General features: G+C 32.1%; 2 protein-coding genes and 1 long non-coding RNA gene across 12 annotated transcripts in view; 2 read left to right on the top strand and 1 right to left on the bottom strand.

Annotated features, from left to right (window-relative positions):
• arm (armadillo) overlaps positions 1-20579 on the top strand; it is a 140991-nt gene extending 120412 nt beyond the window's left edge. The window contains exons 1-12 of one of the 10 annotated variants that reach the window (XM_088190544.1): positions 9892-10059; positions 12634-12694; positions 12770-12997; positions 13064-13274; positions 13349-13931; positions 13995-14141; positions 15245-15382; positions 15653-15808; positions 15872-16042; positions 16543-17022; positions 18632-18665; positions 19019-20579. In XM_088190544.1, coding sequence (XP_088046670.1) covers positions 12658-12694; positions 12770-12997; positions 13064-13274; positions 13349-13931; positions 13995-14141; positions 15245-15382; positions 15653-15808; positions 15872-16042; positions 16543-17022; positions 18632-18658 — 2178 coding nt within the window. In that variant the 5' untranslated portion in view covers positions 9892-10059; positions 12634-12657 and the 3' untranslated portion in view covers positions 18659-18665; positions 19019-20579. Of the gene's footprint in view, positions 1-9891; positions 10302-11006; positions 12695-12769; positions 12998-13063; positions 13275-13348; positions 13932-13994; positions 14142-15244; positions 15383-15652; positions 15809-15871; positions 16043-16542; positions 17023-18305; positions 18373-18631; positions 18666-18997 lie in introns of those variants that run through there. The other 9 variants (XM_088190541.1, XM_088190537.1, XM_088190543.1 and 6 more) reach the window with 9 other exon arrangements.
• On the bottom strand, positions 5899-7650 carry LOC148233097 (uncharacterized). The gene is made up of 2 exons (XR_015810425.1): positions 6277-7650; positions 5899-6146 (listed from the first exon to the last, which is right to left on the bottom strand). It is a non-coding gene; the product is annotated as an uncharacterized LOC148233097 (long non-coding RNA).
• A 3348-nt stretch (positions 20580-23927) lies between the features above and the next one.
• LOC148233092 (uncharacterized) overlaps positions 23928-25984 on the top strand; it is a 535519-nt gene continuing 533462 nt past the window's right edge. The window contains exons 1-2 of the mRNA XM_088190536.1: positions 23928-24099; positions 24854-25082. The gene's annotated coding sequence lies outside the window, so the exon portion shown is untranslated. The remainder of the gene's footprint in view (positions 24100-24853; positions 25083-25984) is intronic.

The following is a 25984-nucleotide window of genomic DNA, read 5'->3' as shown; positions in this document are numbered from 1 at the left end:
AATTAGACTAAGCATAATCCACCAACATATGAGGTGGACGCTAAAGACGCTTCGTTCGTGCTATTGCGACATTAAATCAATCATGAGAAAAGCATTCTCGTGTAAATTCTTGAGACATTGAGAGACTGTCCTGTTAATTATCATGGTGAAGGCGTTGACTTGTTGAGAATTAGGTCAGCTTGAATCGAAAAGCAAACGTTGGATTGTAGGAAATACTACATTCTCGCTTAACAGTATGCCAGTTAGTATTGTTTAACAATAAATCATGAATAATAGGGCTAGATTTTAATGTATTAATTGAATTGAATTAATAATTTCTGATCCATCTATTGTAGTACTTCTTTCCAGTAAAATAAATTGAACACACAACAACCGACATCATAACTTGAATCGATTAATTAATTTTATTGGCTTTTAAATTTATGAGTATGCAAATAATTTAATAAAACCCACTCTTAGGGAGATTGTTTGCTATAATTTTAGATGGAATGGGTATTACAATTTTCTTTTCAGATACCAATTTTACAATATTTGTATTGCCTCGACTATCGTCACCAGTTGTCTTTCATTTCCGATTTTTTATTCTGGGCCATCGGTATGAAATATTGAAGATTATATCCGGAATCAATCGTGGGTCATAATAAATTGCGGATTTATACGGTCGGCGGGTTTTAACGTCCGAAGACTGAAGAAAAAGCAATTTCAATACAATTTTATTGCCGATGATATTTATCATAGCTCCTCGGGTCCTTCGGCCTCTTATAAAATTATACTTTAACATTGGAAAAATATCTCATAATAAATAACGACCCTATTCGAATGGTGTCGTAAAACTTCATAGTTTATTTTTTAATTCTATGTATTTTATTATAAATGTAGACACACTTAGTAGAGATGTGATACGCAATGATACGATTAGAGATCTTTTATTTTTTAATAATAACAACGTACAACATTTTAGCCACAAAGATAAGATAACATGATTAGTGTGATTTTAATCATTTTAATGTTAATTAAATTTATTTTGTATTGCCGACTTTTATGTTATAGTCCATTTTTATGTCACTTTATTGATGTAAGATGCAGTGATACTTCATTAAATGTAAACTATAGATTCTTTTGCATCGTCTTTCACTAAATTCGGTAATCTTTCCTTTTTCGAACCACCAGCGAAATCTAGCTAATATTATTTTTTCTGTTTCATATTAATCTGTGAAAAACTTGCTCTTTAGTGAACCTAGAGAAGTCAGATTTCGGTAATACTAAATTCGTTGTCTATTCCGCCAAATAAGTTGTGCAGTATCTGTATCATTCGATATGTTACACTTTCAAAACACTTTCAAAACACATTTTATGAAAGTTATCGTCAATATACAGATTTGCTTTGTTCAGAAGTTAAATAAGAATTAAATTTTCTATCACTGCCCTTTACTAATGAATGAGAAGTTATTTCCGAAATAGCTATTGTTGAGACATAAGATTTTTTCCAGATCCTTATTTTTTTGTATTCGGCACATTCCTTGCAGTTTATTAAATTTCGAATGCCTTTAAAATGAAATTTCATATATTTTGCCTTTTCATTTCATCAGTTTTATTAAGAAATAACGTAGAAGCCATTCTAAAAAATATTTGAAAAATTATTATTAATTCAATTTTAACAATATGAACACACATTGTGTGCCGCATGCGACCCGCGGGCCGTGAGTTGGACACCTCTACCCTATAGTATATTTTTAACCTATTAAAAGCTGCATTATAATTATGAATATTTTAAAAAGAGAGGTTATTCTTTTTACATTGTTTTTTTACAATTGTTTTTATTGTTATGACGTATAAGTTTACATTTATGCAATTTAAATTTACTTTTAATAGCTGTTAATATATTCATAGAATTTAAACTCCTACGAAAATTAAAAAAAAAAGTTTTTAATAATGTATCTGTTAAAAAAATATTATTGAAAATATACTTAATTTTATAAACACGAATTAATATATTATAAACGTGGAGGTAACAACTTGAGAGATAAGAGTAAAAAATTGTTACAGTATGTATGAGGGAAATGCCTAAAGAATACCTCAATAGATAATATTGTTGGAACGTCAACGGGCTAACGCATTACTTCCTAATTTACCATTGTACAAGATTAACGATTCAAGTTTACGCGTCGCGAAATAAAATCGCGAGGACAAAAGGCTCAAACAATGGGCGCCGTATTCGAAGTGTTGGCGTTGTATTTTTAAAGCCGCTAATATTTCACACTCACAAAAGGCTTTGGGGATGGATTGTAATATGTTTTGGTGGAAGTTTGATGCATAAATTTGGCGGATGAGGCCAGCCAGCCTGGTACCCCCCGACGGTCATGCATCATGCCTACACAAAATGGCGCTGACGTTTATGTAACGTTGTTTGTTTTAGCCGAAAGTGGAGCGGCAAAGTTTTTCTAGACACAGTGTCGCCTGTGCATTAGCCAAGTGCCTACCTAAGATTTATTTAGACAACGAGGCTACTCGAGCAATGTGGAACTTAGCCCACTACCACTATCGCGAACTACCATTAGCAATCAAAATACGAAGCTGTTCTAAACACACACCCCTCAAAAGCACTAGAGAAATATAATATAAATATTATTTTCTCTTCTCCTTCGCCGTTTTCGTTGAGAATTCAGTGATGAAGAAAATATTTTAAATGCTTTGCAACTTCCAGTATGACAGCTTGTATCGTTCTCCTCGTGACTTCTTTATCCTTACTCTCGCTAATAATATGTAAAAGAAACTATGATTAGATGTAAATTTGAACATCATTGACGCGTTTTCTGTTGACCAGAGCTGACAATCTTTTCATAGAGAAAGCCGATTCAAGTTTCAGTGTAGAACCGATTTCTGCTAAGGAAGCTGCCTAAGCAAAATGTTAACAATTTATTGGAATTATCACTTATTGTATCTTCAAAACGTCCCCATATATGTTGCGGTTGCAAATTGCAATAAAGGTTGATAGTCCACCATTTCCTTTTGGTAAATATGAAATTGTAGTTATATTATGTTCACTCTGTTTTATTATACACGGCCACAAAAAAAACATATGTCTAAAATAAGTTTTTACTTAATAAATTATTAATGGTAATATCTTGAAAATAGCTAAAAATATAATTGAGTATCAAAAACTATACATTGTATATAAAAATAAAATTTAAGTTAAATTTATCTTTGTCTTAATAAGTATACTGACATAACTGGATTAGTTTATAGTGGTGGAAATAATTGATCCGTTTAATATCATTAGAAACATAACATAAGGAACAGATATTTAACGTTGGTATATGTACCATGTTGGATATTAAGTTTGGATTTTTATTTATTCATACGTCATAAGGTTTTATATAAATACAAAGGCTGATTTCGAGTCACTGGAAGATATTATGAGCTTTGTAATAAAAATATAGTAAATTGTATCTGCTCGCGCTTTAAATATACCGAAATTTCCAAGCTTCTGTAATATGAGAAAACATATTTATTTATTTATTTATTTATTAAAATTATAACCATCGTGACCTGACAGGCAAACCTAATGCGTCACGAAAGTCAAAAGTACTAATACATCATAATACATAAAAATATAAACAAGACAAGACAACAGACACAAATCACCTCAACATGTGTGCATTGTCCCATACGAACTGAACCAAAACTCCATATGTGCAAGAGAAAATGTCAATATTACTATGGACAGAATTGAGCAGATAAATAGCATAATGGCATATAGCATAATAGCATAAATAGCATAAATAGCATAAATAGCATAAATAGCATAAATAGCATAAATAGCATAAATAGCATAAATAGCATAAATAGCATAAATAGCATAAATGGCATAAATGGCATATAGCATAATAGCATAAATAGCATAATAGCATAAATAGCATAATTGAGCAGATAAATAGCATAAATAGCATAAATCAGAATTGAGCAGATAAATAGCATAATAAATAAATGGACAGAATTGAGCAGATAAATATAAAAATATGACCACACACCCACTGTGAAGACCAGAGACTAGAGAGACTCAGCATTTCGAAAAGCATGAACAATAAACTCTTCAAGGGCTACTGTGTCTCTCAACTACATTGCTAAGAGACAAAACATTTTATGGCTTAGGTATGTCGATGACATTTTTTCTGTATGGCCAAACGGAAGGATTTTTTTCTCAATTTTATTTATACACAACACAAAAATATAAAGTTCACGATGGAACTGAAAGATAATCATCAACTTCATCAGCACTCGGTCTACAAAAATTTTACAATTCAACCTATTTCGCTTTGATAAATTGTACGATTTAATAATAAAATGTAACCAACTTTTTCCGGCGTCTATTTTGGCTGTCCCTTTGGCCATAAAAACCCGAAAACAGCATTTATATTTATTCTTTACTTTATACCCAAGATTCTACTTTACCAAAAAAAGAATGTACTAATATTTACAATAAATCTAAGCGTGCAAGTTTTTTTTATTTATGTCGCCCACATGACCGTCGCCCAATTAACCATCGCCCAATTGACCGGAGTCACCCAAGGTCCGACGCACCGCTTTAGTATCTACAGCCAAAATTAACCTTCTAATTATTGTCAATTAAATCAGCCATGGACTAGTTTATTCGAATAAATGAAAAACATCGAATAATAGGAAAATCTATTTACCACGCCTCAATCACACCAACGCTGCTTAAAATGGCCGTGTCAATTCCTAGCCCCGCTAAGTGCGAGGTTTGTGAAGTGATTTTTATGATGAGGAACAAAGGAAGTGGTCATCCGTTCTCACTGATTAACTCATGAAAAAAATGTTATGCGTAGTGTTTAAAGTTCGTTAATTTGTGTCCAGAAATGTTGGTGCAAAAATTGTACTATATTTATTTATTTAAGTTTTTGAAATATTTTTTGGACTTTATATGTTTATTTTACGATTATCACTCGTGACACGTAATCAGATCTGGGCGATAATCAAATCAATTTTGAAGGTTTTATAGTTCCATTAAACAAAATGCTATCTATATGTATACGGAAAAGTTATAGTGCCACATTTGTTAGTGAACTTCGATATCCTTTAAAATAATTTAAATGAATAAAATTTGGTTTAATCGATCCCAATATGTAATAAAATCATGTTGTTGATTCTAATTTCCCATAGAATCGATCTAGTGGATTCAAACCTACAATATTTTGATTAGTAAACAGACTTTTACGATTGTTGGAATTTCAAAATTTCCTAATGGATTCGTTAAATTAATGAGAAAATCTGACTTCGAATATAATACCGTAGAATTTACTGTTTATTTTCGCTATGTTGACTTTCTAAAATTGCAAACGTGACGTCAGAGCTAAAGTCAATATCTGGGGCTATCCATTTTAGTGGCGGAAATTTAATAAAGAAGTATCATCACAAAGTAGTTTTTTTTATTGCTGTCGTCCAACTGCGGTGTTACGAAATATAGGTAAATGTTATCCCTATATACTGTCTAAAAAATAAACATTTATCAGGTTTGTTTAAATAATATTTGTATCTATTACTTAGTAAAGACATAATGAAAAGTGTCTATATTTCGACCGCACAACGCGTGAACCTATAAAAGACTAATTAAAAAAGTTTTTCAAACTCAATTATAACTTTGCTCGGGTTTTGTATTTGATTAGCAACCGACCAGGCCCCCATTCATCGTTCGAAAAAGTAATTATATTCTGTTTAATATTTATTTTTAGTTTATTAAACAGATTTCGTCATACTTAAGAACGTTCAAAATTATGAAATTTAAGAAAAAAATGTATAAAAATTGCTATCTAATATCGGGATAAATATATAAACTTAATAAAAAAATACGGTTAATAAATTAACAATAAACTATATGTATACATTAATTATTTATTAAATTTGCACACAAACATAAAGAGTAAATTAATTCGATAATTTTATTGTTTTCATTTTTTTTAAGAACTGTCAACAGCTTTCCAGCGTCTATTTTGGTTGCGAAGTCACATCCCTACGGCCTCAAAACCCAAAACAAATGATCTTTTAATTCATTTAAATATAACTTTAAATCAGGGCTGTGGAGTCGGAGTCGGAGTCGTGGTGTTTTGGCCGGAGCTGGAGTCGGAGTCCTGAAAAATGAGGGACTCCGACAATTTATTTTTATAAAATGCATTTTTTTAAATTATGAAAGTTTAATTGCGTAATAATGAATGTATATAGCTTATGAATATTAAACGTGTAGAAGAACACTAAAAATACCTGATAAAATTAAACTTCTTTGAGTCAGAGTCGGAGTGGAGTCGTGTTGTTGGTAAATTTCGGAATCGGAGTCGTGTTTTTTTTAACGACTCCACATCCCTGCTTTAAATTCTAAAATTGAAAAATGTAATCTAGTATTTATATCATAAAATTAAGAAAGGTATAATTTTTTCAAAATAAGTTTATTATTCACATTTTAATCGCTTAAAAGAATAATATTATTACACAAAAAACGTTAAAAGTCATAAAATTGTTTATTTTATATGATGCAAGTTCCACAAAAAGAAAATTTCAACCGTAGTATTAAAAAATCATTGTAGTTTTATAAATTCATCATAATAATATCTTTACATGACTTGGTCTTTGATTTCCTTTACTATCTGACATGTGTGTGCTGTGGTATTGATCCTTTATTGAGTTCAGTTTACAAAGAAGAAAAAAAATTAAAATTTTAAGTACAATATCACTACAGTAGTTTCATGAAAAGATCACTAGATTAAGAAAATTTCTACATTACTGTAACATATATTCAAAATCCTAACTAATAACAGTTATAAACACCAAAAATAGCTTATTGCTAATCACTCAATCAATTAACTTGCATGATATAAAAATAAATCTTTGTCCTTACTATGGATTATTAAAACAATAATCGCACAATTTAAACATTTTATAAAAATAACTTGTGTAATTGTAACTTTTTATATTTAATTATATATACATATTCATTTTACGTGCAAAAATAATTCTTTCATTACTATTAACAATAAATAAGCTATTTCCAATAGAACTATAGGTTTTTTAACATATTTTAAAAGCAAAATTTTAAGATTAGGTTTATAAATACAGATTTAACTTTATTAAATGATGAGATCAGTGATTAACATTGTTGTTATATTTCAGGAAAATTCTCTTCAGTCTAATGTGTATCTAATCACAACTCTAATGAGAGTAGTATACCAAAAAACTAGAATAATACATGTATAACTAGACGTTAAATGTAGCTAAAGTCAAAACGTAGCTTAAAGTTAAACAGTATAAATCAGTTTATACATAAACATATCGATGGCTCAAAGTGTAAAATTGCTAACTCCATATTTGACAACTTTACAAGAGAAACAAAAAACTAGACAGACGAATTGAAAATAAAACAATATCTCAAGCTATATATGTATATAGAGATAAAGATTAAAAACATATTGATATATCTTAACATGATTCGCCGCAATAATATTTTTAGATAAAATATCTAAGAATTGAAGTGTGAAATACATTTTAACTAAGTTAAACATTCAAGAACATAAAAATATTTGATAAATAGCTGGGCGGTTGTTGGTTATGTTCATGTCAGACGAATGCAAACAACATATGTTTGCGGGCATAACATTTAAAAATTTGACCATGTCCACTTTGTTTCAATTAAAAATATAATAATAGTAGTATATTACTTACAATAAAAATAATCAGTTATATAATGTACTAGCCATTGAAAACACAATTTTTTTAAATTAAAATTATAAACAGTCAATAACTTATAAATATTACTTAACAATCCCATTTAAAATTAGTAAGAAAATAAAGTTTTGTTTTTTCAAGCAAGTTTTATTTGCCCATAATATAAAATTAACGACGAATTGCTCTATAAGCCAAAAATGTATTTTTTTCTTGATTTCTATACAAAATAGTACTTTGTATACGTTGTAGTAGTAATAAATTAGTGTATAATCTAAATAATCATTTTTTATACGGTAATGGCTGAAAAACAAACCTAATAATTCCCTTCTAAATTATTTAAAACCTTCGCAAATACTATTCCACAATTTGGTTTCAAAAAATTAAATTTTTAATTAATAATACATACTGTAAAAAGGATTTATCAATGTTATTCAACTAAACTAAATTAATTTTTTTCCAAAAGTCAGTGGACAAAATAATATCGCTGAGATCAGAGCTAAATAGAACATTTTTCACATAATTAAAAAACTAACAATTTTAAAAACAAATAATAAAAAAGTGAAGCAAAACCAATATTAAAGATATATTATAGTGTACGGCGCTTATATTTATATGTATTTATTCAGATTTTGTTATGGCCAAAACTTAGTGGCACTTTGGTAACACTGGCACAGCGCGTTCTCTCGGCTGGCAAACTCTGGTGGCTTACAAGCCGTTGTGGGCCCGCGCCCCGATATTTTGTAAACACTACGTAAACTTCTTCAACATTCAATAAAAATACTACTGCAGTGGCGCAATCTGTGTTTAATTGCCACCCGTCACTTCCCGTCGCTGAAATATAATAAGTAAAACATATATAACCGTAACAATAGTAATATAATCTTACTTTTGTAAATTGTTTGAAACTAGTTTTCCGTCCATTTACTTGTGATTATTGCCAGAATTTTTGGATTTAAAAGCTCACAGTAAAACAAGGGAAAAACTTATTATCGGTGTACGGAGAAGACATTTTTATGTTTTGAAAATAGTCTCGACAAGCTCTGTTTACAATAACGTAACAACACATTTTACAAAGAAAGTGTCCAATGGTTTAATCATCCAATATGAAAATAAATAAATAAAATAATTATAAATAAATTTATTATTTTAAGATTATTTTATCGACATGTCGAGACGAAGTCGGAGACTGACCATGCAAAAAAGTCGGAGTCGGAAAAAATTTTCATCGACTCCACAGCCCTGCTTTTAACTTTAAAATATTTGCTTTTGCAATGACCATAAATAAATATAAGAGATTATTACATTTTTCAGTGGACAAAAAATATTATGTTTCTGAAAAAGCATTATAATAGGTGGTAATTTATAAAATGCTCTAATATCTATAAATAAAGACTTACAATCGATGTATCCAAGAAAATAATCAGAAGATTTAACAAATAAAAGTTTGTTCTAAAATCTTTTTGATTGGATTTGTTTACTTTCCCAATAGCATTTTCATATGCTATTATTGTAAGTTTCATATTAATCAGAACGGGAGGATAAGTTTATATTGTGCAGCGTAAACCTCTGATCCGCCATCTCCTGACGAAACGTAATAATTATACAAAGTACATATTCCTTTTGTAATAATTAATCACACAAAATAAAAAATAAATCATGAAATCTGGCAACATCTTTAGTTGAGTTTTTGAAAAATTATTGTGTGGGAGCCCATTTAAAACTATTTATTAAAGTTTTATTATGGCCAAAACTTAATAGCACTGACGTAACGTAGATCTATTTTCTTAGCAAACTTTGACGAACTCGCAACAATCGTTGCTGGCTCGTGCACCGGTCACCATTCATAATCTAAATATTCAAACATGTAACTATATCTCGATAAAATACTACCCGTCACCAAAATTAAAAAAAATCGCGCATAAATGTTGAAAAGAAATATTATTTATATCGGTTAACAGGTAAAATACTATTTTTTTATTAGGAATTTTTAACGGGGTAATACCGAACAAAATATTTTCTATTATAAGTACAGCACAAACGCTCATATTTAAGGTAATTTATTTTTAAGTAACACAAACAGCCAATAAATTTAATACTAAGAAGCTAAAATGCGATTTGCGAACGCGGACCGATTATCGACTAGCTGACGTTTTTTCGGCTGTTCACCCAGCCGCCATTCCGAGTTGTGGGTGGTGCTCGGGCCGAGTCGCGAGGCGTCCCTTTCTGCTGCAAAGCTCTGCCATTGTCCCCGCGCGCCGCTCCTGCGACCTTGCCCCTCAGCTGAGGCCGCGGCCCGTCTGCACGGCCTCGGGCCACATCTCGACGCGGGTGAGACGAAAAACGCGTCCTCCATTAGATAGCGACCCTTCGCCGACGCGCCCTAAAACTAACATTGCACAAAATAAAAGTATCCAAATCGCTTTTTAGGTTGTTTTAAAAGATCTGTGGTTATATTTCAAGTCCCAAGTCAGTGATGAATCGATCGTTTCGGAAGCGAATTCGATGTACCCCTCCCCCACCCCACCGCGCCCTTATGACGCATCGGCCATTGAACACTCGCACTAGAAAGTGTTTAACCAGTTCAACGCCAAGCAAATTTCTATGAATTTGCTCTGTAGGCCACCATTTTCAACCCTTTAAATTATTATGAAAGAGCAACATTATTTACCTGGAAAATCACTGTTTACTTTCCTTTTTATTAATTTTAACATAAAAGTGAAAAAAAGCACAGAAATAACAAGTTTTAAAAACCACTGTCAGGGCTGCCACACACAAATATTATATGTAATTTATATTGTATGTGGTTTATATTATATGTTTTTGGTTGTTTTTAATATTTGTATGGGACACGATAATTTCCGTTGTTTTAATCAAAACCTTTTATCAAAATGGCGGCTACTTCATATATTTAAAAAATTTCAACTTTGTCAAAAAAATTAAAAAAAAAGTAAATATGGCAATAATGTTATAATATAAACAAAAACAAAATTAAAATTCAACAAATGTTTTTTTTTACAAAAAATTAATATTGTAAAAAAATATTGTAGCAGCCCTAACAACGTCTGTATGCTCGATCGTAAATAATAAAAGAATGGTTCAAAAATTGCACATTTTAACGATCACATTCCATTTAATAGATGTCTCTGTATTAAATTAACGAAAAAAAAAACAAATTTATTAATAAATGTGTCCGTAATAACATTTGCGTGCCTGCACGCGCTGGCGTTTGACGGTCCGACAGCTTTGGCGTGCAGGCACGTCACTGGCGTCTAAAGGGTTAAGGGATCGAGCAAAGTTTTTAATCAATCCTTTGTAGTTGTGGGTCGCGTGTTTGGTCGATTTGTGCATTTGTGAATACGGTGTGGGAATATAAGTTAATTTATAATGCCTTGTTTAGACTGATTTGATTCTAAATACATTTAAGCATGCTATGTCAGAGTACACTATAAATTAATTTATGGGTGCTTTAACTAAATGAGCAGGAATTCATATATAAATATTACCCGTACATTGTTTTGTTATGATGGGGCTACTTATACTTGCGCCATTTGATAAATATTATTCAACAGGTAACGAAAAGTTTTGACATTTTGGTTTGATGATTATCGATGATAGAAGTTGCGTACTAGGACCCTCATTATCGTCACCAATATGACTATGACCGACCAATAAGTCAAATCTGAGTCATTGAAACAAACGCTCTCACAAACAGATTTTATATCAGGGGTATGCAACTGAACAAAGTAATTTTTTCTCCAACCGGTTGGTTAAAAGATAAGCTGACAGAATGGCTGGAAGATCTAAGTATTAAATGATATGTAAGGGATGACTAGCACCTTGAGTCACTCCAAATTTCACATATCGCCATTTACAATTTGCGACTATTCACAAAAAAATTGAAGATACATAAATAAGATCGAAATATGTATTTTATAGTATAATACCAGCACGATAGACTCGTGGTAAAATTCAGTGGGTATGGGCTAATATTTTAAAATTTCTATCGTGTCAGAGATTAGAATTAATGATTATTATAAAATTATAATACCAATAGGTCACAGATTAGGTTTTCCTAGATTCTATCTATTTGTTGTAATCTGTAATAATAGTAATAATTAGTCCTTAGTAATTTTCGATACATAATATCAAGAAGAATGTTCACACTTGATCACCATCTAAATTATTTGAAATCTGTATTGTTTGCTTAAATTATAACAAAGATGATTTATAAAAAATCTCATCTAAATTTTTTTCAATTCTTTATTATCAACAAAAAATATAATATAAAATTATTAATTTTAATGTTCTATTTATTCATTTCGAGGGTTTGCAAACTTTGCGTTTGTTTCTATTTTAAACATGCGTTTATCTATTTCTTGGAACAAAATATTTCGCCTGATAAACAGTTGCTTGACAAATGTTAATTCTAAGTACTTTTAACACGCGATGCTGATAAGGCTTTTCCACACTTTACATCCAAATGTAATCAATGTGTTAAAATACCTCTATAGATTTATTTAAAACAAAAAAAGAAGCTAGTGGAATCTATATTGTCCTGTTGTATATAAACAGTACATAGTCGCATTACAAAACAGATTGTTCTTATCTACACATCAAATTGCTTATCTAAAGATTTACCCGTAGATAACCTTTTATTTATCTTTCTAGTATTTAAGTATATAAATAGGACTAGAATATTTTTAAGTTTCTGTTAGATGACTATAGTTATCTAATTTAATTTTAAGAACACTTAATTGAATATTTAAAACTGCATTGTAATCCATTCTTTGCTCTACTACTCAAAATTAATACCACCCTCAGGCGAAAGACTGAAAATGGCTTTCTATTTTTTCTTTTAAATGTTAATTTACAATTTCTTAAACATTTTGATTTGTTTCTTAGGCGTACGAATACTAGCTTATCAAGATGAGCTATCAACTACCGCCTAGCCAAAACAGGCCGAGTAAGATACACATTTTAATTATATAATTTACTATTTATTTTTTTAATCCATCTAATGATAACGTTTTACTTATAGTGGCCCATAAGAAGCACTCCGGAGCAGATGCTCCGATGCCCAACAGCAAGGAGCAGACTCTGCTATGGCAGCAGAACTCCTACCTCGGAGATTCTGGCATCCATTCCGGTGCTGCCACTCAAGTGCCATCTTTGTCCGGCAAGGAGGATGACGAGATGGAGGGAGATCAACTCATGTTCGATCTCGATCAAGGGTTTGCCCAGAGCTTCACCCAAGATCAAGTCGATGGTAATTATTTAAAATGTTATGTTAAAAATAATATGTTAGAACCTTTTTAACGTTATTGTATTTCAGACATGAACCAACAGCTGTCTCAAACTCGTTCTCAGCGAGTCCGTGCGGCTATGTTTCCCGAAACACTCGAAGAGGGAATCGAAATTCCGTCGACGCAGTTTGATCCAGCTCAACCGACGGCTGTGCAACGTTTGGCCGAACCTAGCCAAATGCTCAAGTATGCTGTTGTCAACTTGATCAATTATCAAGACGATGCCGATCTCGCAACAAGGTATATCATGATTATGACTATCCTCTATCCCTAATCTTTCTCTTGTTGCTTGTTTACAATTATATTACTTTCAGGGCTATACCTGAATTGATCAAGTTGTTGAACGACGAAGACCAAGTCGTCGTCTCTCAAGCTGCTATGATGGTGCATCAGCTGTCAAAGAAGGAAGCGTCCAGACACGCCATCATGAACTCGCCGCAGATGGTCGCCGCTCTCGTCAGGGCCATCTCCAACAGCAACGATCTGGAAACGACCAAAGGCGCTGTGGGTACTCTCCACAATCTTTCGCATCACCGTCAAGGATTGTTGGCTATATTCAAAAGTGGAGGAATACCAGCGCTCGTCAAGCTCCTCAGCTCTCCTGTCGAATCCGTGCTCTTCTACGCCATCACCACGCTGCACAACCTTCTCCTTCATCAAGATGGATCTAAAATGGCCGTGCGTTTAGCTGGTGGATTGCAAAAGATGGTCGCTCTTCTCCAACGCAATAACGTCAAATTCCTGGCTATTGTGACTGATTGTCTGCAAATTTTGGCATATGGAAATCAAGAATCAAAGCTGATCATCTTGGCATCTCAAGGTCCAATTGAGCTTGTGCGCATCATGCGCTCTTACGATTACGAGAAGTTATTGTGGACCACATCGAGGGTTTTGAAAGTGAGTCAAATATAGATTAAAGTTAGAATGTCCATAATGTAATGTATTCGCTGTATATTTCAGGTTCTATCTGTTTGCTCTTCCAACAAACCAGCCATCGTCGAAGCTGGAGGCATGCAAGCTTTGGCAATGCATCTCGGTAATCCGAGCGGTCGTTTAGTGCAAAATTGCCTTTGGACTCTTCGTAATCTGTCCGATGCCGGAACTAAGGTATATATTTATGTACACATCTTGACCCAAAATAGTGGGACATCCTAATAAATAAGTTATTAAAAATAGCGTTGAGAAAATATAAACAAAAAATTCAACTAACGAAGACAATTTTTTCAACCGTTTTTCCATAACACTCAACTTAGAATTAAAGATAAATCATAAAATTAGTCTTAATTTTTTAAATTGTTCACATGTTTAACTTTAACCATCTCTTGATTTCACACAAAATATGGCAATAAACGCTGTTTTATCTGATTGCAAGGACTGTATTTGGAATCATTTTACAAAATAAATTTATTAGAGTAGATACCGACATTTAGTTTTAGGTAGTACTATGCAAATGACCCCCCACAAGTGAATATAATTCCTACCCCTGCTACTGCCAAGCAACTTTAGACTATAACACTTCTAATTCTACGTATGTATAAATACAATAGATCAAATATACTTCTCTTCTACGTGCATACACAGACAACATTAGGGATTTTAGATATTGAAAATGTAACCATTGTTTCAATCTTTCTGAATACAATAAAATTATATTAGGATACTGGTCGATTAATAAAGCATATAATGAAGCAATTTGGTGCATGCGTAAAAGTTGTTTTAAAACTGACAGATATTTTGAATTAAAAGGAATTAGAAAATAAAAATTTATCAAATGGTCTAACTTCTATTAGTACATAAGTTAAAATTATTTTATCAAATTCAAAATTAATTGCTTCTAACAGTTGTGCAAACTTGTGCAAACGCAGCATTGGTCTGTCACTAATCAACCAGTACCGATATTAGTTCTTTGGCATTCACTTACATTACAGCTTTACAGCATTTATGAAATGTTTATAATATTTAAAATATATTAATAATATAACTGTTAAATATTGGCAAATGAAAATCTTAATATGTGCAACAGAACAAGTCAATAATTATCTCAAAACTGACGGTGATAATTTTTTATCAATCAGTAAGCTTAGAATTAAATTATTTAAAAATACTGCCTAAAATATTTTGGATTATTCAATAGTGATGAAAGTGATTCATTATTTGTTATAAATATTATTGTATACTTTTGAATTAAATGATTGTGTACAATTTTTTAGGTGGACGGTCTTGAAGGACTGTTGCAAAGCTTGGTTCAGGTTTTGGCTTCTACTGACGTCAACATTGTCACATGTGCTGCTGGAATTTTGTCTAATCTGACTTGCAATAATCAACGTAACAAAGTGACAGTATGCCAGGTAAGATTTAGATATTATCAGACTACTATTTTAATAGAGTTTAAGAAGACAAACAAGTCTTGTGTCAATTCATCAAAATATGTAGATTATCATATATGTATGATAATTACATATTCTAATGTTTACATACAAATATGGTATAAATAAAAATCTTTTTATTCGGAATGAATTTAGTACATCAAAGATGTTTTAATTTAGATTATATTGTTTGTACTTGTATGAGAAATTAAATAATATACAGTTATTTATCTTTTAATCCTAATTTTTCAGGTTGGTGGTGTGGACGCCTTGGTGCGCACAATCGTCAACGCCGGCGACCGCGAAGAAATAACTGAACCGGCTGTATGCGCCCTTCGACACTTAACTTCCAGACACGTTGAATCTGAGATGGCCCAGAATGGAGTGCGACTCAATTACGGCCTCCAGGTATGTAAAAATATAATTTTGTAACGTGTGAATCGTTTTATGTCATTGATTGATTCATTTCAGGTGATTGTGAAACTTCTCCATCCTCCATCACGCTGGCCACTCGTTAAAGCCGTCATTGGCTTGATCCGAAATCTGGCACTTTGTCCTGCCAACCATGGACCGCTGCGCGAACACGGAGCCATACACCATCTCGTTCGGTTATTGATGCGTGCATTCCAAGACACTCAGCGGGTGAGCATCATATAATTTCATATGTAATATGTCATTTGCAATAAAGTGTAATAAGGGTCGGTGACCTTAACATCTGTGGTCAGTTCTTTCACTTTTTACCTCTAGGAGTTCATTTGTTATGCTAATTTAATAAATGTGAACAGTTTTGTCGCTTTATCGATTTATAAATTAGGACTAGCTTTCATATTCAGCTTCACAGTTATATCGTTACATTATTTGTTTAATGATTCTCGTCTGTAGTATATATAGTTGTTTGGATAATCCGCATGTAAATTTTTACTTGGGTGGTGAATGAAATTGTCCACTAGGGAAATATTAATCACTCAAGTAAATTACTATATCTTTCATTGACTGTCCTTGCGACTTATTTATTGACTTAACAAAGACAAGGTGAATTGGAAAAAATATTTGTTATATAGAAATTGGCATTTTACCCCATAAATATAAACCCATTATTCCCTCATTATAGGAATAAAATATAAATTAATTTTTTCTTACAGCGCACTTCTGTTTCGAGTGGAGGTGGGTCGGTAACGGGAGGTGGTCCTGGAGCATATGCTGATGGTGTACGAATGGAAGAGATTGTCGAAGGCGCCGTTGGCGCATTGCACATCCTGGCGCGGGAATCTCATAACCGAGCTCTAATCCGCCAGCAGAACGTTGTTCCCATATTCATATCTCTTCTCTTCAATGAGATTGAAAACATTCAACGTGTGGCCGCTGGAGTTCTCTGCGAACTGGCCGCTGATAAAGAGGGCGCCGAGCTGATCGAGCAAGAGGGTGCCACAGCTCCGCTTACCGAACTGTTACATTCCCGCAATGAGGGCGTGGCCACATACGCAGCCGCCGTACTATTCCGCATGTCCGAGGACAAGCCGCATGACTACAGGAAACGATTGTCTATGGAATTGACCAATTCCCTGTTTAGGGAGGATCAACACTTGTGGTCAAATGACTTGATAATGCCGCCCGATCTCCAGGTATATACACTCCTTTGAAAATAGCGATAAGTTTTGAGTTTTAGTTTTTTTTTTTATTATTTAACAAATCACCGAATCACTGCTTATTGCAAAATTTTAAACATAAGCAAGAAGCTTAATGAAGTTGGCACATATGCAATATCAATGTCAATAACAATTGCAAAATTAAAATTCATATGTTGCTTTACATTGTGCAAAAAATACTGATACACTGTTTCATTTTATCATGTGTTGGATGTTTTGTTGTTTGTATAAGAGGGGAGATATTACTAAGAAATTTCTGTCATCCCATAAGGTATGTAGGCAAATTATTGAATCGTGCATTATGTCACATTTTTATTCTTAACCCAGATATGCCCACTGTCCTATGGGTAGGACACTAAAATCGTGCCACTGTTTTTTACAATTGTGACGTTTTTATTACTTTTACATGAGTCAAAACGTGAATGAACTCATTAAAAGGGTTTAGTAATAACTCCTAAACAATAAAAACCGGAATATTGTTAAGTCTAGTGTTGTTTGTCGTCTGGTGAAGCTGTGCGGTTTTTTTTTAATTTGAAAATAGCAAAATTTCTTGGGCATATCTGGGTTAATATGCTCTCAAGTATGTTGAAATCCTTTTCTTTATAACCGGTTAGCATAGAAGGTCGTGTTATAAAATTTTATGTTTTATCTACAGTAACAATTTTGCTAGAAAGTTGTCAAGATCTGTCTGACTCGGTTCTAAAACTTCCTTACAAAGTATTTTTTATGAAACATTGTCAGCATACTCTTATTCACCTTTAACTGACTTGTCATGCAGAAATGTTTGAATTTTTTATAGATGCTAGAATCAGATACTCTGATGATCGTAAATTTATTGCTTATTCTGTTGTGGCAACAGTGTTGACAAGCCTTCTTGGCGATGATCGTATTCCACAGACTTCTGTCAATGTTTAAGTCCAGAGTTTATGCTACTTTTTGAACATCGTCTTGGAAGAGGAATGTTCCCTACAAATATTTGATATCTTTTGAAGGCTTTTTGCTTATTTTGTGAAGAATTTTGTCTCATCTTGTCTCAATTAAATATTCTCAGTGAAGTCCTATTGATTCCAGATTGTCTTGTTTATTTTCTGATTACTCACTAACACATGTAACAAGAGTGATATTAGAATCTCTCTTTTGTTTACACTTAGAATATATCGCCTCTTACAAATTATAAAAAAAAACCTAAAACATCCTTCATACGTTTTACTTTATTTTATATTTTACGTTTATTTCATATTTGTATATTTAAAAAATAGGATATGCTGGGACCAGAACAAGGTTATGAAGGTATATACGGATCGAGGCAACCGTTTCATCAACAAGGTAACATTTAAAATGCGTTGTATATGTATATATTTGTACATGTTTCGCTACATCTATCTAACTAAAACATCTATGTATCGACTAACAATCATTTACAGCATTAATATTCACATGGTGTATTTGTATTCTTCACTGAAATTACTCTATAAGAATTGGTTTAGTGTTTGATGGTTTTGTCGAAGGACGCTGAGTTGGGGACCGAATCGAAAAACAGATTTGAATAATGGTGTATGTAAAATATGTTTTTCTTTTCATGCAGCTTAACCAGGGCCCCATGTATCATTAAACGACAGGTGATTTAACAGCATGTCATTATTTAGAGCTTTTGCATCTACATTGTTTTATCGGCTTATATTTGAAGGGCATTAATTGTCAAAATAGAAATTAATATTAAAATTAGTTAAATTTTTTTTGTTTTATTATTAAATTTTTGCTCATAACTTAAAATATAACTTATGAAAACAAGAGCAAATTTTTGTTTTGAGAATTATTTATTTTTATTATTATTCATGCTAATTATTTAGTTTTGTTATATTTTAGAATAATGCATGAATATGTGTTGTATTTGTTTTTTCTCCTGTATGGCATGGTTAATTTTCGTAATCTCGTGGTTCTAATTTACCAGGATATGATCAAATACCAATAGATTCGATGCAAGGACTGGAGATAGGCGGCGGATTTGGCATGGATATGGACATGGGCGATTCCACCAGCGGACCGGGCGGCGCCGACATGGCATTTCCCGAACCGCCCACTGACAACAACCAAGTGGCTGCTTGGTACGATACCGACCTCTAGGCCAAATCCTCTACTTATCGAGCCGAATTGAGCATTTTTCTTTCTACGTAAACATATTACATTACGATACATTATATAAGTTAGTTAATTTTTTGTGATAGCTTAAATTATACTTGTGTAGCTGTATAAGTTATCAGTCGTCGTCTTCGTTTTTCGTACATATTTGCATTGTTTTAAATCATTGACGGGACTCTATCGAGTCGACATTTTATCATTATAACAGTTGTAATTTACCTTTTGGCATTGAAAGGTAACTTATACACGAATAAGCCATTATAATTTGTCGCAAGTTAATCGTAAGCCAATTTCTTATTGTTATTTTTTCATATAATTTACTGTTCGTTTATAGTTTTAATGATTTATGGGCGCGTTTGATTTTGACAAAGGATTTCGAAGAGTTGTGTTGACTGTTTCAAATTTACACTCTTGAAGTAAGAGGTTAATGTATGTTCTCTTGGACGTTTTCGCCCTATCGGTGGTATGTTTAGAATAAATTTTTATAGTTATTACGAACATCATCCTTTAGACTGAATACTATCCTCAGGATTGGTAGTGATTATACCAAATGCATAGATAAATGTTTGATCCGGAGCGTTCACATTCTCCATTTGGTAGTTTTGTGTATGAGAACGAACGCTACTGCAAGTGTTGTGACGATAATGTCATCATCGTTGAAGTATAAAATCCATAACAGTATTTTGAAAAAATATGAAAATTAAGAGCTTATTATAAAAAAGTGGTAATTACATTTTTTTATTATTATTAAATAATAACCTAGAGTTAGTGTCTATTATATATTTAGACGTACTTGAAATAGAGATAATTTATATATCTTATATAAGTGATACATGTCTTTTATATTATGATTTTTTTATTATGAAAGTTTCGACTATATATACATACATATGTTGTATTTACATCCACATTGATTTATTTGTAGTAAAGTGCGAGCAGTTTGTTTGGACCATTGCAACAATGGTGTCGTTTATCTCTTCCGAAAGTATTGGCATTTTTGGTCAATCTTGAATACACTTTTGGCAGAGAGAAATTCTCTCCAGCGTTGATAGATGGTATTTAACGGAATAAACTTATTGAGATTTCAATCGATTTTGCTGTAAGTGTATAGTATTTTATCGTTTTTCTTGTCGCCTACGATCGTTGGACAATTGCACGGTCTTGGCTCGCATTTATGGTGAATTCCCGTACTCTTCTTTTGTAATATGCACTGGTAAATTGTAAGAGTTAAAAAATCTATTTGCACTTCTATGTTTACAAGATTGATCCACACAGGTTAAAAAGCAAACGTGTATAATCTAAGGCGTATACGTATAAGGATTGATTCGTTTTGGTAAAATACAACTTCACAATGTATACAATGGTGGATTGATAAGAATAAAATTAATAAAAATTATTTTGTTTTTTCGTGAAAACTCCCCGCCATATTACTAACCTTTCCATTTATTTGATCCTTATTACCAAATTAGAAATAAAGTTAAAATTCTCGGGCAGTAAGTATACAGAGGGGTATATCAGAGAAGGCGCAAACAAAAATGGGTACAAAAGTTTGATATCTGGCGCATCAGAATTAGAGCATAAACAAAATTGGTGCACGGAATATAAAATGTTAGCTAACTAGACCTATATATAATAGAAGCCGATTGGTTTACAATTAAATTTTATAACAAGGTTTAAGAAAACTGGTGATTGCTGCTGCCCCGCAATCTAGTTCTTAAATCAGGCACAAAAAATCCTGCTGCGAAAATATGATGTTTCAGTTTCTATAGCTTTTGTTTTTAGGGTTTCACCTGTTGCTTCGTAAATACTGAGTTCCATTTTGTTGTTATTTTAAGCTTTTGACTTTCAAAGATGATTTTTCCGTCGGTCTCACTAAATGTATCTCATGTATTTCATGTATCTCATAAAGGGCAATCAAACATGTTTTGAAAAATAAATTGACATTGACTTTTTCGGCCTCTTTCACATCTACTGTTGCTAGGTGCTGTATGAAAGAAGACAACTATGTTGCATAGAATAACGGTGTGTAGTTCATTTAGCTGGTTAAAAACAAAAACGATTTATGTTAAAGAAAAATAATATTTTTGAATGTCCGTGGAAATTCGGAACAAGAAGCTAGAAAAGGTCTTATACTGGCCAATTAGTGTAAAAGTTAATGAAATAAAATTCCTAATTTGAGGTGATGTCAGTTGCGACACTTACACTTCACCCAATTGGTGAAAAACAAACCAACTAAAAGTTATTTTAAACGTATCATGGTTGGTATAATATATTATATTTTTAGTTTTGTTACTTATCGAGTAGCTAGTTAGTCGAGTTTGCGCTTTAATTAATTGCCATTTAATTGTGTCACGGCGCCGAATCGACGCCATTGGCCCACAATAGCAATTGTATTCTATCCAGCCCGCCGTGTGATTTTGAATTGGTTTTTGGAACACCAACATCCCGCCACGCCAATTATCCCAAAAATAATTGGTTGCCCCTAACTTGCGGAACGATTGTTGCGGCCGATCACAATACGGCAGAGCTGTTCGGGCAGAAAATTTACTCGTTGTGACAATAGACACAGGCAGCTGGAAGACATAGGGATTTCTAAGTGAATCAATTTTTGCGATAATTTGTTATACGAAATAAAGTTTGACGGATTAATGACGCGACACATAAATTTAAAGGAGTTTTGAAAAATATTACGCAGGATGACATTTAATTTATTAATATAATGGCTTATATCATCATCGAAAAATAAATCTATGAAATAAAATTAAATACGCATAATATTATATATTAAACAATATGCACTGTTTTGAATTAACATGTTTTTGAAGCTCACCAATTTGCAAATGCTAAAGTAAATAAAATAACAATATATAGGCGAAGTAGTCTCCTGGAGCTTGAATGCCCAGAACATTTTAAATCATAATAATATACAATAGATACATCCGCGGTTCTTCAATTTATTCGATTACTTTGCTATCACTTGATGATAGATTTCCCGATGAAGATATAATAGACTGGATTTTTTAACATTATGGAGATGAGAAATAATTTAAACACAGAGCATGGAAAAAATAGTATAAAATAATTATGCATTAAATATCAATCTATAATTAAAATTGACGATGAAAATTATTTACAAAAAATATTGGAAGAATATACCGATTTTAAGTTTTTAATTAATGAAAAATACAAAACCAGCTGTAAAATATTCAATGATTTAATAACAATATATACTCTGAAATACGAAAATTTTTGGATCCCTACGATATTTGTGGAACATTTGTGGACTTTGCTTAATGAATATTATCAAATTTAAAACACGCAACCAACTAAATATTGAACATTTAGACAATTTAATAAGATTAAATCTTATATATTGAGAGAAATAAAAATTTACCTAGATTAAGTGTATTAGGTTTGAATTCATCGTATAGAACGACGTGAAAAAACATAAAGTTATAAAAATAATAATAAATAGAATTTTATTTGAAGGCTTTTTTTATGAAAAAATAAATAAAACATGATTTGGTACTTTTAATTATTTAAAAAAATAGCATTTTCTTTTTATCTAAGTTTATCGTTTATAAATTCTTTTGTTTCTCATTTTCACTATTGTTCATGTTATAATAATAAAATTGAATAAATAATGATTATTATATTTTTATAGAATAGATTAAATTAATAAATTTTATAATATATGCATATTCAAATGAGATATTGAAGTTTGTCTAAGTGTAAAAATTATGTTGCGCTTGCACAATTGGTGATTTGGTACGCTCAGCCTTTTGGTTCTCCGCGCAGACTCTTTTCGTACACACTAAGCCAAAGGAGCGCAACGAACGGCAGCCCATGCGTTGAAATCTTGGCGATTGATTGTCGTTAATAAGTTCGTTGGCCGAGATTTGCTTGGTGTGTACGCGATTTTAGAGGGAATGTTGAATCGGACTTGTTTCAATCCGCATAGTGTATGCAGGGCCGGTCCTGGGTACCTGCCCGCTCGTGTGCAAGCCAACTTTTCGCCGCCCTCTTATTTCGTTAAAATAAATTTTGGAAAAATACAAAAATACTCATATTTCATGTAAGATCGGACGAACAAATAGTTGTACAAAATTTAGTTTATTTATTAAATATTTACATATTCATATAATAACAAAAATAATCCTTTTATCTTTTTAAAATACTATACAATTAAACAAAAAATAAGAATATAATTATATTTAAAAAAACTCTTCTGGTTTTTAGAGATGCGAATTCGTCAATTAGTTCTGATAAGTCTATAATTTCTGATAAATTACGGTCAATGGATATTAGTTCTAGACTACTTAGGTTTTCCTGAGACATCGAAGATAATTTTTAATTAATTTGAGTTTTGAAAAACTTTTTTCGCTAATGACAACGGAAACTGACAGTGTTAAAAAATAATAAGGGCAATGATAAAATGTGTGAAACATGCTGTTAAATCTACCTCTACGATATTTTGTAATATTTGTAAAGGATTGTTCGATGACGAGGAATATTTCGGTTTAACTTTCTGACATTTTAACCATAAGAAAAATAATTTCTAAGTTGTTTTTAATAAGTAATTATGTTCAGAAATGATAATCGGCCACCTAATAAGTTATAGGAATATGTTTTTATCAACATAATGATAATTTATCCAATTAATCTAATTTAAAAAAATCATGTATTTTACAAGCAACGATATTATTTAATTAAATTGATTTTTTTTATCGGCTGCCCTCTAGAAATTGACCGCCCACGAGACTCGCACGTGTTCGCCTCCCGTTAGAACTGGACCTAAATGTATGGAGCTAAAGCCCGATTGTTCCGAGGTTCCTGACTTTTATGCAACTACTAAACGAGGGCTAGCTGCTCAAAGCCACACACTCATGTTCTTAATGGAAAAAATATTTGAAAGTAAAATACTTTAAATAAAATAATGATAAATATACTGCATTTGCAGATCATGACTCTATAATAATGATTATTTTATGCATGTATTCAGGTATTATATGATTTGTGTTGGTTATTAGAAACCGGCTGAATATTCAGCTTCGGTTAACCAACGAAGCATCGAGATGATTGAAACAGTACATGAATCGAAACTTTTACAAACCGATCGACACTGACAAACCTATGAAATTATTATAGAGCTACTTTGGTAGAGAAGTATGTTGAAAATTCACCTTGTAATCTGAGACAATGCTGATATAGCGTTCAATACGCATTGTTGATTACGTTGTTATGGGTTGTGTGACACATTTCTTTGAGTTGACGATGATATATCTTATCAACAAAAATTTTTTTAATTGGCTGTAAAAAAATTGTGAATCATTTAAAGTATTATTATCATTGTGATTTTTGTTAAATTAATGCAAACGTATTCTATTTATAAATTTGTTATATTAAATTCATACATATATTAAATTTATTTTATGAGAAATAGTTTTGTTTTTATGTTCTGGATGAGTCAAGAACATCGTTTTTTGATTTGTGAACAATCTCGTTAACAATATTTACATCGGTATTCATACGTGAAAGTAAATCTGCGAGAACGTTACATACATACTTATCTGTGCACAATTTTCTTATGTATATATTGAGTGGCTGTATGTGTGGGTTATATTACCTTCTCGACGCACGTCAATAACCAACGAAAAACTTTTTCCAGCGTCGCCCTGCAGAGCATTTGGCGTCACGGCGAAGAGATAAAAAAGTTTGGCAAGTAGTTAGCGCCGGGCCGGGGGACGTAGGGCCGCGCAACCCTGGGTCGAAGACCATCCCCTGGAAAGCCGCCTACCACCACCCCCAGCTCGCTAAACTTTTATTTGGTACCGGGCCTATTGTAAATAAGCAAGCGGAGCTTGGAGTTCGCAGAGAGAAAAAAACTCGGAGAAAAGGTATGTGAGTACCTATATTTATATATTTTTAAATTCAGTCTCAAGGTGTACCTGAGACGCTATTGATTCGAGAAATATTGATTAGATATACATTTTGTATATTTAAAAAATATTTAATTGGTGTTTACTTCGTATACAGAGGAAAACTAAAAAAAACACAACAATGGAAGAGTTTGAAATTCCATGCAAACTCGCCAACATTGTCAAATTAATAATGAAAAAAATTAAATGTTGGGCATGCATACAAAAATAATATTTCAACTGGCCGACACAATGTGATGTTCTAGTATGTCTTTGTCGTATTTTGTGTGCTTGCGTCGTTTATGTCGGTCGTCATGATGTACTGACGTCGTGGTCCCGTGATGATGTGCTTCTCTCTCTTTTTTCTAACCGATGTGACTAAGTGTCACATCTTTATATCGATTTTTCAAAGAAGCTATGATGAATCGCAGATGTGGATAATTAAGTATCAATGGTGTTATTTTCAAAAGCACAGGTTGACATAAATCAGAGAGAAAGCGATCTTATGATGATCATTAACCAAGAAGTCCGAACGACAATGCCCTTTTATGCAAAGTTGAAATATTATCCCTGGGGTGAGTCTGTATACCTACAAGGATCGAGTTTTTATTCTGCGGTAATGAATGATAATTAATGATTTTTGAAATTTTATGGTTATTATATAACACTGGCTTCCTACACAATTTATATATTTATTGTTGACGCCAAACCCCATTTTCGTATTGCACATCTCCCTTTTGTTGTTTAAAGCTAAAGTTATCGTTTTCGTGATCTTAAAATTCATAATAAACGACAATATTGTTTTTAAAATTTATTTTATTGTTAAAAGTCATTTGTCGTTTCTGGTGTTTCTAAATCATATTTTAAAAGCACCCGTATAT

This window comes from Plectrocnemia conspersa, unplaced genomic scaffold (genome assembly GCF_051122295.1).
Source record: "Plectrocnemia conspersa isolate PC_06_02 unplaced genomic scaffold, ASM5112229v1 ptg000008l, whole genome shotgun sequence".
Classification (NCBI taxonomy): domain Eukaryota; kingdom Metazoa; phylum Arthropoda; class Insecta; order Trichoptera; family Polycentropodidae; genus Plectrocnemia; species Plectrocnemia conspersa.
This window is presented reverse-complemented; position numbering and strand designations above follow the sequence as displayed.